General features: G+C 44.1%; 1 protein-coding gene across 2 annotated transcripts in view; it reads right to left on the bottom strand.

Annotated features, from left to right (window-relative positions):
- MAGI3 (membrane associated guanylate kinase, WW and PDZ domain containing 3) overlaps window positions 1–19,340 on the bottom strand; it is a 362,774-nt gene that overhangs the window by 4,455 nt on the left and 338,979 nt on the right. The window contains exons 20-21 of one of the 2 annotated variants that reach the window (XM_073667171.1): window positions 11,593–11,731; window positions 2,264–2,354 (exon numbers count right to left, since the gene is read on the bottom strand). In XM_073667171.1, coding sequence (XP_073523272.1) covers window positions 2,305–2,354; window positions 11,593–11,731 — 189 coding nt within the window. In that variant the 3' untranslated portion in view covers window positions 2,264–2,304. The remainder of the gene's footprint in view (window positions 1–2,263; window positions 2,355–11,592; window positions 11,732–19,340) is intronic. The other variant, XM_073667169.1, reaches the window with a different exon arrangement.

Raw genomic sequence — 19,340 nt, forward strand, 5'->3', positions numbered from 1 at the left:
AATACACGACACGACTATACACTACGGAACAACAATTACCCATGCCACGCAGCCATATGTGCGATACTTAAAACTGACTTAACAAATGTGGACGTAATCAAGCATATCTTATGTTAGGCTCTATTTCATGCAGTGTATGGGATTTTATCACATAATAGCTAAATGTCTGGTCTCGTAATACTACATATTACCTGCTGAGACCAGAGTGCATGTCAACCTAATACATGCAAGAATAGAACGTTCTTATTATTACCTAAGATATGATAAAATGGTAGGTCATTAATACAGTGGTGTGAAAAAGTGTTTGCCCCCTTCCTGATTTCTTATTCTTTTGTATGTTTATCATATTTAAAATGTTTCAGATCACAATACAAATTTAAATATTAGACAAAGATAACACAAAATGCAGTTTTAAATGAAGGTCTTTATATTTAAGGGAAAAAAGATCTAAACTTACATGGCCCTGTGTGAAAAAGTGATTGCTCCCTAAACCTAATAACTGGTTGGGCCAACCTTAGCAGCAACAACTGCAATGAGTCTTTTACAACACTCTGGAGGAATTTTGGCCCACTCATCTTTGCAAAATTGTTGTAATTCTGCCACATTGGAGGGTTTCCAAGCATGAATCGCCTTTTTAAGGTCATGCCACAGCATCTCAGTGGGATTAAGGTCAGGAGTTTGACAAAGCCACTCCAAAGACTTCATTTTGTTTTTCTTAAGCCATTCAGAGGTGGACTTTCTGGTGTATTTTGGATAATTGTCCTGCTAAATAACCCAAGTGTGTTTCAGCCTGAGGTTACGAACATGTGGCCAGACACTCTCCTTCAGGATTTTTTGGTAGACAGCAGAATTCATGGTTCCATTTATCAAAGCAAGTCTTCCAGTTCCTGAAGCAGCAAAACATTCTCAGTCCATCTCACTACCACCACCATATTTTACTGCTGGTATGATGTTCCTTTTCTGAAATGCTGTGTTACTTCTACACCAGATGTAATGGGACATACACCTTCCAAAAAGTTCAACTTTTGTCTCGTCAGTCCAGAGAGTATTTTTCCAAAAGTCTTGCCGATCATCTAGATGTTTTCTGGCAAAACTGAGACGAACCTTTATGTTCTTTTTGCTCTGCAGTGCTTTTCATCTTGGAACTCTGCCATGCATGTCATTTTTGCCCAGTCTCTTTCTTATGGTGGAGTCATGAACACTGACCTTAACAGAGGCCTACAGTTTTTTGGATCTTGTTGTGGGGTCTTTTGTGACCTCTTGGATGAGCTGTCACTGCGCTCTTGGGGTAATTATGGTCAACCGGCCACGCTGGGAGGGTTCACCACTGTCCCATGATTTCGCCATTTGTGAATAATAGCTATCACTGTGGTTCGACGAGTCCCAAAGCTTTAGAAATGGCTTTATAAACTTTTCTAGATTGATAGATCTAAAATACTTTGTTTCTCATTTGTTCCTGAATTTCTTTGAAACGCAGTATGATGTCTAGCTTTTGAGGATCTTTTGGTCTACTTCACTTTGTCAGGCAGGTCTTATTTAAGTGATTTTTTGTTTACGAACAGATGTGTCAGTAATTAGGCCTGTGTGTGGCTAGGGAAATTGAACTCAGCTTCCCAAAGATGTAATAAATCACAGTTAATTTATGTTTTATGGGGGGGGGGGGGCAATCACATTTTCACACAGGGCCCTGTAAGTTTGGATTTCTTTTTCCCTTAATAATAAAGACCTTCATTTAAAAACTGCATTTTGTGTTTACTTGTGTTATCTTTGTAAAATGTTTCAGATCACAAAACAAATTTAAAATATTAAAGTGTGACAAACATGCAAAAGAATAAGAAATCAAGAAGGGGGCAAACACTTTTTCACACCACTGTATAGGTTGTAACTATGACCTTAAATGTGCACTCATGGGTAGTCACTTTTCAGTAGACATGCATGTCTACTCAGATACTGTATGTTTTCCTAATATAAATGAAAATCCAAATTTTTCCTTTTCTAAAACTATTAAAACAACAATACATTGAAATCCTGAATATCCATTTCTCACTGATATATGAAGAACAACATAATGCGATGCTTGCTACAAGCAATTTATAACCTATTATTTCTTTCAAAGCCGTGTACCCCTGGGGAGTCCACTAAATGCGACTGGTTAATCAGTGCGTGCACATGCATTTCAATAAGCTGCATTTACCGCAGACAATAGATGCCGAGGAGAGAGAGAAAGAGGAATATATCTGAATCACAAGACATGCACATTTACCAAGTCTTTAAGGGAAAGACCAAGAAAAGCACGAGAAAGCCTTATTGCTGATCAGGTTTCACGTAGGAGCAGAGGCTGGAAGGAGTCAAACCTGAGGAGAAGGAAAACAAGCCTGGAACACAGTACCAACATCACCGAAGCATAGCTGCCAAAGTGTACACCAGACAATCATTAGCAATGTGTGATAGGTACAAAGTGCTGTACTCAGTTTAGATCATCATCTATGGTAAGATCCGCCAACACATTAATGGACGATCATTTTTGCTGCTGCTTTGGTATTTAGAAGCTGCTATCAACAGCCAAACAGGATAAAAAGTAATAGAAACAGGATTTATAGAATGTTATAATCACCATATAAGAGCATTTCTTTTCATTTGTATGGTATTTCAAGATATAAAAGCAAACAAAAAAAAAAAGAAAAAGCAAATACAGGAAAAGAAGACAAGTAAACACTAACAATGGACCTTAAAAACAGCCAAAGGCCTTCTCACGGCAAGTGGAATGACTCATACAGAACCTACGAGAAATTAGCTGTTGGCCAGTCAATCTTCCTCTTCTTTTCTTGATTTATGGTATTTGCATCTCTCTTTAATATGGAGAATTGCCTGATCTTAGCAGAATAGCAATGCTATGGATATTATACAACCCGCGCTTGAATAGTAGATTGTTTTAAACCTTAAAACTCCCCATACAAATTAGATGTTGGTGGAATCCGACAATTTGGGCAGCATTGACCAACCAGATGATATGTATGGAAGTGTCAGTAGAGTTAGGAGATATACAGATCAAAGGCTGGAGGCATTGGATCACTGCCTGCACCACCTGCTGGGAATACATAATCGAAGTGTAAATAACAAGTAGCTGTCAATGATGGATAACCATCTGGGCCAGCAGATGTGTCCCTGTAGGTCTTCACTGGCACATTAAGTGTTAAACACAAAGGCTGTCAATGCTTTCACCTTGTGTAGCTACTGCGTCTGTGGACTCCACAGACAGCACAAGGTAAAACTATATTTTAAGGCTTTTTTTTTAATTATAATTCTAGTTTTACAAAATCCAAGGATATATCCATAATTGGGTTGTCTGTTTGCATCTATAGGTAAAATTGCAAAAGTTTTGTTAGCTGGCAACCCACAGGAACGCAATATCCCCCTGAATTATGGATATATCATTCATGCGTGGTATGTATACAATGCTTGAAGGATGTTCAGTAAAGATGACGGCCATATTTTTTCTCTAGTCAGTTTCTGGGGGAAAATATGACCCACAGAAGAAATGAGGTCTAAAAATTGTATCTAATCAGGAATCATCCTCTTACCTCAGCGGAGGGACGAGTGAGGGGTCTGATGAGACTCTTTATAACATAACATGTCATCTAAGAAATATCCATGTCAGACCCCAGGAGAAGCACCAACTATTGCAGATCTGTCCATATTTTCCACAGTGTTCTCCTCCTCTCATGGATCCAATTCATAAGAAGTATCTGCATTTTATCCCATTTATTACACTGTTTTTGCCTTTATGTATTTTTGTTATTTCACCTTTAGGCTATGTCCGTATTTGAAGCAGAAATTTCATGTGCGTTTCCGCATCTCCTTGGCAGGAAAAACGCATGCGAATTTTCCACACATTTTTTCATGCGTTTTCTTTAAGCGTTTTTGTTCATCAATGAATGCTTTTTGGAGCTAAATAAAGTTATTTGGTGGGACATTGCTTAAACCATGGATTACCATCAGAACTGGGGTTAGTATATTCGTTAATTTGAATGATTAAAGAATGTGTCTGTTGGATTTCAAATAAAGTGTTTACTCTGTGTCTGTGTGTTTACCTCTTTACTTTACTTTAATTAGGTTTGGTCATGAAAAGGTCTGATTGACACCCTGAAATCACCAAACAAAAGAGCTAGGTGTCAGCTTGTCCAGTTCACCCAATCTTCCATTACCATTTCTATTCATGTAACTTATGCGGCTGCTGTGAGCAGCTATTTTTAGCCTGGGAAGGTGCCATTTGCAAACATGGTACCTGGCCATAATTAACAGCTCACAGCTGTTTCGTTAGCCGCTACGACTCCTCGATCAGCACTCAGCAGAGCTTTGGACGCAGCGTATTTTTGTTGCATCCAAAACGCGGTGTTCTAATGCCGCACTTTTGTCGGTACATGTGAATCCACTGCATATAATGACACTTCAATTGGTCAAAATCTGCAGCGGAGACTAGCGTGTCCGCTACAGAAATTGACATGCTGCACGTTTATATAGCGTCAAATCTGCACCGTCTAGATGTTACGGTACAGTGGATGGGCTCTCTAGAAATCCCATGTCCACTATGCGTGCATCTGAGGCTGCGGATCACCCGTGGACACTGACATGCAGCACGTCTTTCAGGACCGCATCATGTCAAATTCTCTTGCGGAGTCACTCGTGTCCACAACAGAAATTTGACCACTAGAAAGTATTGAATGCGGTAAATCTGCATGGTTCAGTGAACACATGTGGATTTACCTGCGTTCAATAGAATGCAACGTTTTGGACGCAGCAAAAAATATGTGTCCAAAGCGCTGCTACGTCCAGATCATGGGCACAGAGACTAAAATCATTTTTATAACAAACAGAGGGAAAGCCGACCGCTGGGGGCTGATATTAGTAGCTGCGGAAGGTGCCATTAGCTAACAATGTTCCCTGGCCATTAATATCAGCCCACAGCTGTTTGTTTAGCCTTTACTGGCTAGATTACAGGGGGATCCCAGAAAAAAATTGCCGTAGGATCAAAAATTGCGGGCACGCAGGCTGGGCAGAGCAGACTACTGCTCCTTCCAGCCATGCCGCTCTCGCAGTTATCAGCGGGAGCGGTGGTCGGATGAGAGGAGTTGTAGTCTTCCTCTCCCAATCTAAATGCCACCCGCAGTGCGTTTCCACTGCGAATTCGCAGCCATTGGCTTTAATTGAAACGCAGTAAATCCACAAGCATAGATTATATCTGCGGGTTTGCTGCGATTCAGTGCAAGTCAATGGGCGCAAATTCGTGGCAGAAAAGGCCAAACAATGGTCATGCTGCGATTTTTAAAACAATGCGAATCCGGAGCAGAAATTTCAGCATCATGTGCACAGCACATCCGGATTAGCATTGCTATACCTGGCAGACCTATTAACAAGCGTTTTCGCAGCGGGAAAACCCCCGTCAAAACGCATCAAAAACGCTTTGTGTGCACTTAACCTAAGTAACCTTTTTTGACCACTGTATTTCTTTTTTCGTAGATTAAATCTAAAATTTAATATGTTTGCCCCTCATTGCTCTAACATACGCATGATCCAAAGGAATGAAAATAGCTTGGTTGTGTTACCTTGTAGCCAGAATGCAAGTAGTGTACTGTTCTGGAGCTTGAGAAAGTTGGGTGTGCATGTGTACCAGTGTGGTGTGTTGCCTAGTGAAGCCGTCTAACTGGTCTGGCAGAAAAGCAAGTGGTGGCAGCGTAAAGTGTGTCCTGCATGTGGAGACAGCCTGTGGGGTGCGCTTAGCTCATTGTTGGCCTATTACGATAGATGAGCGGACAAGTGAGTGAGAAACGAAGTCTCCATTTATGTTCGCATCCGAGGCATGTGTGTTGAGAACGAGTGGTGTTCATGAGAAATTGGTGGCAAGTGGTGGGATGTTCATAACAGAGTGCCTGATAAGACACTGCCCCAACATCATCTGTCAGAGGAGAGTAAGTAGGCTCACATACATATTAGTTTAAATATCAATCTCCAATCCTTTGTTTTCAGGAGAGATACGTCTCAGAGGTGTCTAACAGCGACTTTCTCTTCCTTCTTCATTAAAAACACATGGATGCTCAGAGTCATGCCAAGTGCGCATGTGTATGGGGGGAGTCTGGAGTGATATCTGCCTTCCGAATGTACATTCTAGCACATGGCCAACTTTAACCTGGCCATAAATGTAATGATTATCATTAAAAGGGTTGTCTAATAGAGGTAAATCCTGTCCCCATGGCTTAAGGTATGTTCACATTGAGGTTTTTGAGGAGTTTTTGGAGCAGAAACTCTGCAAATCCTCCTCAGAAATTCAAAACTCCTCCAGGAAATCCAAAGTTGGCTGTTTGCTCAGGAGGCTAAGGGTTGGACACATGGTCATTAGTTGATCTCTGTAATGGTGGCAGTCTCATGCATTTGATTTTATGATGATTAATAATAAATTCCTACATGTTACTAGAGACAGGCTTCAAAATAATTTTTGGTAATTTATGGCTGCATGCACAATATCAAACTAGGTTAACAATATGATGAGGGGGTTACACAAATCTCTTTTTTGTGTATCAATCCTTTCCTGATAAGTAGAAACATGAAATGATAAATCTTGACTAGCCTTTAAATCTGTATTGAGTGGGTGTTGGTCTTCACAAGAAAGCATTCCCATCAAAGCTTTAGGCTGAGTTCACACGATGCATATTTCATGCGTTTCCGCGGCGTTTTTGCAGTTGCGTAAACGCCGCGGAAACGCATGAAAAACGCATGGTAGAAGGGCAGCAATGTTCCCCAATTGAAATCCGCATGTGCTGTGCCCATGATGCGGATTTTACCGCAGCGTAAACGCTGCGCTCAAAAATCCGCAGCATGTCATTTAATTTTGCGGAAACGCGGCGTTTTCGCCGCCATTGACTTGCATTAGAATGCGCCAATTCCGCAAGACTGCATCTGTACTTGCGTTATTGGCGCGTTCTAATGTGCGGATGGTACCCGAGTGTGGAGGACAGGAGACTCTCCTCCACACCCAGGTACCATTAAAAAAGCTGTAAAAACAAGAATAAAATAAAAAATATATATATACTTACCATCTGTCGGCCCGCGCACCGCTCCTGCTTGGTTCCCGGCACTTGCAGTGAGTTGTAGGACCTGCGGTGACGTCAGAGTCATGTGACGGGTCACGTGACGCTGACGTCGGCAGGTCTTTCAATTCAAAGTTGCCGGCAGCCGGGAGAATGGAGTGAGCAGGACAGCGCGGGCCATCGGAGGTAAGTATATACACTCTCTCGGGTCACACTATATAAATCCATGCTGTTTGCATGGATTTATATAGTGTGACCTAGTTGTCAAGCACTTTCCAGGTGATGCTAACATCGTCTGGAAAGCGCTTGTCAATCTGCATGCGGAAACGCATGTGAATCTGCATGTGGATCCGCATGTATTCTGCAGGAAAAACGCATGCACAATCTGCATGCGTTTTTTCTGCCAGGGAGATGCAGAAATGATGCAGAAATTTTCTGCTTCATTTCTGCATCGTGTGCACATAGCCTTATCCTCTTAATATATTGCAAGCAACATATTATATAGCACTGTGTGCGTACATTGCTCATTGTGACTTTCTACCCAGCTAATTCGTTTCCATCAGGTCTATATTACGAGATTAAAAACTGACTAGCTGAATCCTTCTAAGCTCTATGTACAGTGGCTTGCAAAAGTATTCACCACCTTGGCTTTTTACCTATTTTGTTACATTACAATCTGTGTTTAATCTGTGTCTAATCTGAGAGCAGTAATCCAATTTGTGTGTCATGTATCAGCACTAAATAGTCTAAATTGGTGAAGTGAGAAAAATATAAGCATAAATTAAATTTATGGGATCAAATAACTGAACATTGGTATCTGCATATGTATTCACCGCCTTTGCTATGAAGCCCCTAAAAAATTCTGGTTCAAGCAATTACCTTCATAAGTCACATGCTTAGTGAAAGGAAATCATCCTGTGTGCAATCTAAGTGTCACATGTTCTGTCAGTATATACACAGTTTTTCTGAAAGGCCACAGAGGCTGCAACACCATTACGCAAGAGGCAACACTAACCAAACAACACCATGAAGACCAAGGAGATCTCCAAACAAATGAGGGATAACATTGTTGAGAAATACAAGTCATGGTTGGGTTATAAAACAATATCCCAATCTATGATGATCCCCGGGAGCACCATCAAATCTATCATCATCAAATGGAAAGAACATGGTACCACAATAAACGTGCCAAGAGAGGGCCACCCACCAAAATTCTCAGCCTGGGCAAGGAGGACATTAATCAGAGAGGCAGCAAAGAGACCAAAAGGCAACCCTAAAGGGACTGCGGAATTCTCAAGCTCCATACGACCACAATAAGCCATACACTCCATAGAGATAGCCTTCATGGAAGAGTGGGCAGAAAAAAAACCTTTACTAACATACAAAAATTGTAAGGGTCGTTTTGAGTTTTCCAAAAAACATGTGGAAGACTCCCAAAATGTATGGAGGAAGGTGCTGTGGTCAGATGAGACCAAAATTTAACTTTTTGGCCACCAAGGTGAACACTATGTCTGGTGCCAAACAGCTCATCACCCCAAGAACACCATCCCCACAGTGAAACATGGTGGTGGCAGCTTCATGCTGAGTTGATGTTTTTTTGGCAGCATGACAGAGCAAATTGTCCAAGTCAAGGGGAAGATGAATGGTTCGAAATACAGGGATATTCTTAAGCAAAACCTGTTTCAGTCTGTCAGTGATTTGAAACTGGGATGGAGGTACACCTTCCAACATGACAATGACCTAAAGCATACTGATAAAGCAACACTCGAGAGCTTTGAGGGGAAAAGTGTAAATGTTTTGGAGTGGCCTAGTCAAAGCCCAGACCTTAATCCAATTGAGACTTGAAGATTGCTGTTCACCAGAGGAAACCATCTAACTTGAAGGAGCTGGAGTAGTTATGCCTTTAGGAATGGGCAAAAAATCCCAGTGGCCAGATGTGGAAAGCTCATACAGACATATCCAAAGCAACTCAAAGCTGTAATTAGCGCAAAATAAGGCTCTACAAAGTAATTACTTTAGGGGGGCTGAATAGTTATGCACACTGAAGATTTCAGTTATTTTATCCTATTTGTTGTTTGCTTCACAATAAGAAGAAAACCAAATGTTCAGAGTTGTAGGCATGTTCTTAACATGAACTAATGCAAATCCTCAAAAAAAAAAAAACAGTGAAATTCCAGATTGTAAAGTAGCAAAACACGTAAAATGCTAAGGAGGGTGAATATTTTTGCAAGCCACTGTAGAAACATGAAGTCAGCTTTTCCTGTATGGGTCAAAAGTCACTTCAAAAGTCCCTGGTGGGGAGGGGCGGGGAGCAGCTGTGTCACGAGCTGAGGAAGGGAATGATAAATGCAGAGACAAAATACTGCCGGTTTCTATATAGAGCAGCGAAAATAGAAGAATTAACTGGGTAGAAAAGCAAAATGAGCAATTGTAAGTACACAGTGCTACATAATAGGACGACTGCAATATATTAAAAGGATGAAAACTTTGATGGGAGTAGTGCTGTCATCAGGGTTTTTCCTAATCTGAAAGCAGCATAATAAAGAGACAGAGATTCTGATTCCAACAATGTGTCACTTACTAGACTACTGAATGTAATTTTGATAGTCGCCTGCTGATAAAAACATCAGAGGACCTGCTGCCAGGTAGTCAAGCATATTCATGAGCTTTGTGTAACCCCGGCCCCACCACTGATTGGCAGCTTTCTGTGCACACTGTACAAAAGCAAAAAGCTGCCAATTGTGTTGTTGGCGGGGTTGTACAGAGCTCAGCATTCAGCAGGCAGCTCAGTAAGTGATACATCCCTGAAATCAGGGTCTCTGCCCCTACATTATGCTGCTCTCAGATGGGGTAGCAGATTCCCTTTAACATGTTCTGGCTCACGTATACAGCAGTGAGTCACCACAGTATACACTATAACAAGAACCCTACCGATATGTCAGGTTCTACACTTGAACCTGGGTCACTAAAGTGTGGTGAATTCTTAAATTTGATGAAGAGTTCAATCCACTGGAAATGTTACCATAAGGCTAAGTTCCCACGATGCAGAAATGCTCCGGATTTTTCCTGAGCGTTTATGCATCTCCCTGCCAGAAAAAATGCATACGGATTGTACATGCGGATTGTACATGCGTTTTTCCTGCAGGGACATGCGGAGGTGAAGCGGTCTTCACATGCATTTCCGCATGCGGGTTGTCAAGAGCTTTTCCAAGTGATTTTAGCATCACTTGGAAAGTGCTTGACAACTTGGTCACACTATATAAATCCATGCAACCGGCATGGATTTGTATGGTGTGACCGTAAAAGAATGGTAAAAAATAAATATTATACTTACCTTTTGATGGCCCCCGGTGTCCTTATCCGATGCGTCCGGTCTCCCCGGTGTCTCGTGGTTGTGTAAAAGGACCTGCCATGACGTCATTTAGTCATGTGACGGGTCATGCGACCACCGACGTCAGCGGTCGCGTGACCTGTCACATGACTAAATGACATCATGGCAGGTCCTCTTAGACCATAGCGAGCTGCCAGAAAGCCAGGACGGATCGCTGAGGAGACCGGGGGACATCAGAAGGTAAGTATAATGTATTTTTTTTATTTTATTCTTTTTTTTTTTACAGGTACTATGGTACCTGGGTCTGGAGGAGAGTCTCCTCTTCTCCAAACCCGGGTACCATCCGCACATTTAATCGCTTAATATCGCTTAATATCCGCATGTGCACATGTAGTCATGCGGATATTATGCGATTCAATGCAAGTCAATGGCGGCGAAAATGCTGCGATTCCACAAAATAATTGGTAGTGCTGCGAATTTTTCCCGCAATAATAATCCGCTGCGGAAATCTCCGCAGCATGTGCACAGCACATGCGGATTATCATTGGGGAACATGGCAGACCTTCTACCAAGCGTTTTTTAAGCGTTTCTACAGCGGAATTGCAGCTGCGGAAATGCTTAAAAAACGCATAGTGGGCACACAGCCTAACACTCACTAGCGGTAATTCTTGAATCTAAACGGAGACCCATAACTGTTGTGCTTTTTATTCTTTTTACTTTAGCTAGCATTAAAAACTCTACTATAGCATTGCACTAGGAGTAAGAAGCAATTTGAGTGGATGTTCTGGAAATTAAACTATTGTTACAATTACAGCTCGCTTTGTATTTAATTATTTTAACTGACTTATAACAAAACAGGTTGATCATAGCAGAATAATGATCTTAGGCATCTGTGGATTATAATATAATGTCCATCTTCATTGACTTCTCTATGTCTCCACAGGAAAAACACATTAAATTTAAAAGAAGGGTTACCATTTTTTCCGGAAGAAGAAGAATAATTATTTAAATCTGCAATGTTACTAAATTCAAATAAATCTATCACTTTTCTTTCCAAAAATACTAAAATTAATAATAAAAAAAAATTAAAAATTAAAAGAATTTCAGAAAAAATATAAGCAACCTTATTCAAAAGTATTACCCAACATGTCGATTATGAAAAATATAAGGACTTCTCACCATGATCTGGAATGTGTCCTGTTCCAGGTCTTAATAAGAGGAGAACTTTGGTCCCACCAGCTTGGATCAGCTCAATGGCTCGTGTGTGAGTGATGCCTTGGGTAGGTTCTCCATTAATTTCCACTATTTGATCACCGACCTGACAAAAAAAACATTACTTATATTAGGAGGGCAACCATATAATAGTTACTATCAATGTCTATTGATACCTGCAAGTCATCTAGTGCACCTGTCCTATTCTAAGAACCAGTAGACGTGGCATCACCGGCCCTTACTCAACTCCTGATGTAGAAGTGAACAGAGCTGGAATCAATAATTAATCTGAAGTGGTCTGACCTATGGGACAATTTGTCATCATCTGAAAGAAAGGACCACAATGCTTCAGCAAGACATTGAATGCGTGGTCCTTTCTGGTGTTTGTTCTGATAATTGGTAGGGGTGTTGGGCATCAGCACCACTTAATAAATAAGTAGAAATATGGAAACAATATACAATTTGCTATTTAGAAGATTTTAGAGATTTTGCAATAATAGAAAAAGGGTCACAAATATTAAAAAGAGAATAAACTGATCAATGGTCAAGGATGTTCATACTGAATGTGAGCTAAATTTTACTACTTATAATCCATTCCATCTTAAAAGTTGGAGACTAGAGTAATAACCAATTTGGTTACTAATTCTATGGCCTTCTGGGTCGCCAATTTTGTAGTTCATAATTGAAGCTTCTGCTTTGCCCACTTGAGTCAATAGTAAATACCGTGGGTGGTGCGTGTTCCACATCATTCGTCTCTTCTATGGTTTGCTTTTGTTTTACAATTAATGTTGCGTTAATAATCTGCCCTTTGAAACAAGTAAATAAAACCACTGATATTATCAATCTGTAAAGGTGAAGACACAATGCTTGAGTACACTTTCGCTACTTGCTGAAACATTGGTTTCACTCGAAGAGTTTTACGCCTCAACGTTTTCACCCTTCCTTTGTGTTAACTGCTTTTTTGGCCTTGAAACAAGGATGGAAGTTGCAGTAATAATTTTAGTAATATACTATTTTTGGAAAATCCATAAAACCTGACTGTAAATTAGAGCCTGTACTTTGCAGACAGTGCACATCTGTTAGCGGAGATCCGTGCCTGCAGATTGCTGACCTCTGTGATTCCTCATCGGCCATGTCTGTCATCTTCCTTTTACTTTTCTTACTGACAGTGAGGGCCTAAGGCTTTAATAAAAGTAATAAAAAAACACGTAGATATAACTGGTGTGTGTTTGCTGAACTGTCACTGAAAAGCAGGAATACAGGCAGCAGAGCAAGCAGAGAGTGAAATAGTCTGTGTGCCAAATAATTCTTCTACATCATAGTAGTCTAAATTTATCCATGGACAGCCCATCATCAGTTAAATAGGATCTAAAAAGGTGGCGGATGGTTAAGATACATTGATGTTCTTTAATTTACTGATTTTTTTCTAGTCTCTTGCAGTGTCCTAAATCCTGGGGGGCCTGTCACGTTTCCACATTCGGTGGAATAATATGGTTTTAGCTCTGAAATTAGAGTCTACAAAATCTTGCATTCGTGTTAAAATAGCAATGTATCTTTGCAAAGGACATATTAATATTCATGCTATCCAAGTGTAAAGGACATATTGATACTCATGCTATAGCAACTCCATTTTGTCTGCTTGCTTTAAAATCATGCTATTATACTCCTTGCATAACATACATTCTTTCCTTCTTTTCTCATGCAACTTTCCCACACTAACCTTTTCTCACAAGAACATTTTGTCAGACACCCTGCTTCTGTTATCTAACTAGTCTAGGCCAGGATTGACCTTGTAAATTTCCATCGTGCTTCCAACTAACGATGATAATATGACCATATATGTGTTTCCGTAATAATTGCACTAACATTGGCTCAAGCCTGTAGTACTGTAGTATGGCTGTAGATGATTGGACATTAATAAACTCAAAACAATATAAAATGCTAAGCACAATAAATGGGATCAGAGATTCTTTGAATCCTCCCATAGAGCATTGCCTCCGTTTGGTTTTCTGTAGATTGCGCAATCAACATAATAATTTGACACTCACTTGGTCAACCGTGAAGGGTTATTGCCCTCCCTTAACAGCTGGTGCCGTGACTCGGATCCCTAACCAGGGACGCCCCACTACCTCTGGACGTCCACAAAGAGAGACTTGCTTTCAGCCTCCCCCACTGGAATTGGGACTGATCATCCCCCACAAAAAGCCACGGTAAGTGCACAAGTTCTTTACTAGTGTTACTGACCGTTTGGCGTGGTTTCCACATGGTGTGTGGTTGTTTGCAGTATCTCCGGATGTCTTGGTTGGATATAGTCAAAGGTGAGACTATAAGGGGTGTAGTCCCATTAGGGGTCTGATATTATTTACTTTTAAAACAATATCACCTCGGATTGACAAGTGAATATTGTGTGAATCTGTCTCAACTTCTGACAAAGACCCTTAGGAGACTGAACACTGTTAGGTTCAGTCGCTGCAGGTGATCGAAGATTGGGTAGGACACGCACACAGATATACATATATCTAGTGTCCGGAGAACTGCGGACGAGAGTTCTCCTTTCATCTGGCCGTTCGAGACTCCCCCGACGGGAGGGGGTGAAATAAAAGTCAGTGGAACAGCTGGGAGGTCCGGCCGGACTCATGCTGTGCACAAATTAAGGATCTTTTGTCAGTTGTAGTGATCAATCAATGTTTCCGTGGAGCAGAAAGAATTAGTCTCCCCGGTGAAAGAGAGACAGGAGGGAAGAGAGAGAGACAGAAGGTGAGAGAGAGAGAGAGAGAGACAGAAGGTGAGAGAGAGAGAGAGAGACAGGAGGTGAGAGAGAGAGAGTCAGGAGGTGAGAGAGAGAGAGTCAGGAGGTGAGAGAGAGAGAGTCAGGAGGGAAGAGAGAGAGTCAGGAGGGAAGAGAGAGAGTCAGGAGGGAAGAGAGAGAGACAGGAGGGAAGAGAGAGAGACAGGAGGGAAGAGAGAGAGACAGGAGGGAAGAGAGAGAGACAGGAGGGAAGAGAGAGAGACAGGAGGGAAGAGAGAGAGACAGGAGGGGAGAGAAAGAGAGACAGGAGGGGAGAGAAAGAGAGACAGGAGGGGAGAGAAAGAGAGACAGGAGGTGAGAGGGAGACAGACAGGAGGTGAGAGGGAGACAGACAGGAGGTGAGAGGGAGACAGACAGGAGGTGAGAGGGAGACAGACAGGAGGTGAGAGGGAGACAGACAGGAGGTGAGAGGGAGACAGACAGGAGGTGAGAGGGAGACAGACAGGAGGTGAGAGGGAGACAGACAGGAGGTGAGAGGGAGACAGACAGGAGGTGAGAGGGAGACAGACAGGAGGTGAGAGGGAGACAGACAGGAGGTGAGAGGGAGACAGACAGGAGGTGAGAGGGAGACAGACAGGAGGTGAGAGGGAGACAGACAGGAGGTGAGAGGGAGACAGACAGGAGGTGAGAGGGAGACAGACAGGAGGTGAGAGGGAGACAGACAGGAGGTGAGAGGGAGACAGACAGGAGGTGAGAGGGAGACAGACAGGAGGTGAGAGGGAGACAGACAGGAGGTGAGAGGGAGACAGACAGGAGGTGAGAGGGAGACAGACAGGAGGTGAGAGGGAGACAGACAGGAGGTGAGAGGGAGACAGACAGGAGGTGAGAGGGAGACAGACAGGAGGTGAGAGGGAGACAGACAGGAGGTGAGAGGGAGACAGACAGGAGGTGAGAGGGAGACAGACAGGAGGTGAGAGGGAGACAGACAGGAGGTGAGAGGGAGACAGACAGGAGGTGAGAGGGAGACAGACAGGAGGTGAGAGGGAGACAGACAGGAGGTGAGAGGGAGACAGACAGGAGGTGAGAGGGAGACAGACAGGAGGTGAGAGGGAGACAGACAGGAGGTGAGAGGGAGACAGACAGGAGGTGAGAGGGAGACAGACAGGAGGTGAGAGGGAGACAGACAGGAGGTGAGAGGGAGACAGACAGGAGGTGAGAGGGAGACAGACAGGAGGTGAGAGGGAGACAGACAGGAGGTGAGAGGGAGACAGACAGGAGGTGAGAGGGAGACAGACAGGAGGTGAGAGGGAGACAGACAGGAGGTGAGAGGGAGACAGACAGGAGGTGAGAGGGAGACAGACAGGAGGTGAGAGGGAGACAGACAGGAGGTGAGAGGGAGACAGACAGGAGGTGAGAGGGAGACAGACAGGAGGTGAGAGGGAGACAGACAGGAGGTGAGAGGGAGACAGACAGGAGGTGAGAGGGAGACAGACAGGAGGTGAGAGGGAGACAGACAGGAGGTGAGAGGGAGACAGACAGGAGGTGAGAGGGAGACAGACAGGAGGTGAGAGGGAGACAGACAGGAGGTGAGAGGGAGACAGACAGGAGGTGAGAGGGAGACAGACAGGAGGTGAGAGGGAGACAGACAGGAGGTGAGAGGGAGACAGACAGGAGGTGAGAGGGAGACAGACAGGAGGTGAGAGGGAGACAGACAGGAGGTGAGAGGGAGACAGACAGGAGGTGAGAGGGAGACAGACAGGAGGTGAGAGGGAGACAGACAGGAGGTGAGAGGGAGACAGACAGGAGGTGAGAGGGAGACAGACAGGAGGTGAGAGGGAGACAGACAGGAGGTGAGAGGGAGACAGACAGGAGGTGAGAGGGAGACAGACAGGAGGTGAGAGGGAGACAGACAGGAGGTGAGAGGGAGACAGACAGGAGGTGAGAGGGAGACAGACAGGAGGTGAGAGGGAGACAGACAGGAGGTGAGAGGGAGACAGACAGGAGGTGAGAGGGAGACAGACAGGAGGTGAGAGGGAGACAGACAGGAGGTGAGAGGGAGACAGACAGGAGGTGAGAGGGAGACAGACAGGAGGTGAGAGGGAGACAGACAGGAGGTGAGAGGGAGACAGACAGGAGGTGAGAGGGAGACAGACAGGAGGTGAGAGGGAGACAGACAGGAGGTGAGAGGGAGACAGACAGGAGGTGAGAGGGAGACAGACAGGAGGTGAGAGGGAGACAGACAGGAGGTGAGAGGGAGACAGACAGGAGGTGAGAGGGAGACAGACAGGAGGTGAGAGGGAGACAGACAGGAGGTGAGAGGGAGACAGACAGGAGGTGAGAGGGAGACAGACAGGAGGTGAGAGGGAGACAGACAGGAGGTGAGAGGGAGACAGACAGGAGGTGAGAGGGAGACAGACAGGAGGTGAGAGGGAGACAGACAGGAGGTGAGAGGGAGACAGACAGGAGGTGAGAGGGAGACAGACAGGAGGTGAGAGGGAGACAGACAGGAGGTGAGAGGGAGACAGACAGGAGGTGAGAGGGAGACAGACAGGAGGTGAGAGGGAGACAGACAGGAGGTGAGAGGGAGACAGACAGGAGGTGAGAGGGAGACAGGAGGTGAGAGGGAGACAGGAGGTGAGAGGGAGACAGGAGGTGAGAGGGAGACAGGAGGTGAGAGGGAGACAGGTGAGAGGGAGACAGGAGGTGAGAGGGAGACAGGAGGTGAGAGAGACAGGAGGTGAGAGAGACAGGAGGTGAGAGAGACAGAGGAGGGAAGAGAGAGAGACAGGAGGGAAGAGAGAGAGACAGGAGGGAAGAGAGAGAGACAGGAGGGAAGAGAGAGAGAGACAGGAGGGAAGAGAGAGAGAGACAGGAGGGAAGAGAGAGAGACAGAAGGGAAGACAGAGACACAGGAGGGAAGAGAGAGAGACAGGAGGGAGAGGATGTGTTGAATATCATGATCGGTCAAGAAGAGAAAAGATCATTTAAGAATGCACTAAAAGTGTTTAAGGTGTTACATTTTCTCGTGGAGGGGAGGCTTCAGCCTGCTTTGGGGGATGAAGGCATCCGGCAGAAAAGGGGTAGATTAGTTGACTGTGGATTGTTGGAAGATGCTGAAAAGTTCAGAAAAGTTGCACATGAGATTTGTGGTGAGGGGTATGTCGAAATAGAGGAGGAGACGAAGCCTGGTTGTTTTAATTATGTTTATGTAAAGAAGGGAGAATTATCTAGCACTGTAACAGCACTGACTGTGACTGTTTAGTGCTACAAAATGAAGCTGCGCTGAGTTTATTGAAAGAAGGGAAAAAGTAAAAAGTATGTGGAGAAACTTAAACGGTTAACTAAAATATGCGAGCTACCAGATAAGCGCCAGTTACAGCTGCTAGAATAGTAAACAGCCTTGGCTTGATACGGAACAGCAGAAAATTTGTCAAAAAAAAAAAAAGGTGGATGGAGGAAGAAAATACAGACAATAAGGGAAAGACGCTATGTTATGTGTATTACAAAGATACTGCTCTCCGATAATGGCGGCGTAATGAATTGTTGGGAATGTTCTAATTGTGGCCAGCAGAATTCCTGTCAAAAGATTATTGTGTTGCATGTCACGTGCCCCATCCAGGAGGCCCACCCCTCGCTACTACCCAAGCCACTCCTAGTGCCCCATCTTCATCTGTTATACCCATGTCCGCCCAAAGTTCCAACCCTTCCTGCAGCGGCCATGTGGCTACACCCATTGCATCACCTCCGGCCTCTGACCAGATGTCCCTTTGGTGGCGGACATCTTGGCGCACCCCTCCTGTAGTGTGCTTCCTTCTGGTGGCGGCCATCTTGGCACACCCGGAATACAGGCAGCAATACACACTACACCCGGAATGTGTATGAGGAAGATCATCATGATCCGTGTGTGACAGAGCATTAGACGCCAATAGGTATGAGAGTGGGGTTGACTTCTGTCAAGCCCTTAAAATATGGGCTCAGGATAAGTTGGCTGATCATTCCACTACCCTCAACAGCACATATTTTTGTCCACTTTGACATTAGGGCTAAAATATGGTGATGTAAACTAATTCTCTAGATGGTCATATATCCTTAAGGACCTAATAGATGCACATACACGTTGTCTGGTTTACAGTAATTGATTTAGCAAACGTGTTTTTTTTTAGCATTCCACTACACAAAGACTGTCAGTTTTTGTTTGCATTTACATATCAGGGCAGGCAATGGACTTGGACGGTGATGCCGCAGGGTGCGCAGAATAGCCCTAATCAGTTTGCAAAGAACATGTCTAGCTGTCGGCTGCCGTGGCAGCTGGACAACTCTGAGGTAGTACTTTTACAATACGTGGATGATCTTCTTTTGTGTGCCCCCACGGAGCAAATGTCCACCAGGGCCAATGTTAGCCTCCGGAAGCATCTAGCAAAACTAAATTGTCGAGTCTCAGCCTCGAAACTTCAGTTTTGCCTTGGTCAAGTGGTCTTCTTAGGCCACTGCCTTACTCAAGGTGCCAGACATCTCACAGAAGAAAGGAAGACGGCCATCTACCTGCTACCATTCCCAAAAGATCCCACAGAGCTGCAACGGTTCCTCGGACTATGTACATATTGCAGACAATGGATCCCAGACGCCTCACGTCTGATGCAGCCCCTATATCATGCATTAAAAGAAAACACTCTGGCTGATGTAAACAACAAGGACCACCAAGAACTGCTGCAACAAGCCTTTGAGCAACTAAAGTCAAGGATAATGACAGCCCCTGCCCTTGGAAACCCGGATTATGCTCAACCTTTCCATTTGTATGTCTCTGAGAGGCAGGGCCTCCCCCAGCTGTCTACGAGCGGTCCACGCCACACAGCAGTTACTTGAAAAGACGGCGAACATCATCCTTGGACATGAGACTCATATTTATGCTCCACACGATATTGCGGCTGTCCTGGCTTTACAGAAACCTGAACATCTGTCCACACAG

Source organism: Phyllobates terribilis, unplaced genomic scaffold (assembly GCF_046119375.1).
Source record: "Phyllobates terribilis strain yellow unplaced genomic scaffold, ASM4611937v1 Scaffold_2__4_contigs__length_985480577, whole genome shotgun sequence".
Taxonomy (NCBI): Eukaryota; Metazoa; Chordata; class Amphibia; order Anura; family Dendrobatidae; genus Phyllobates; species Phyllobates terribilis.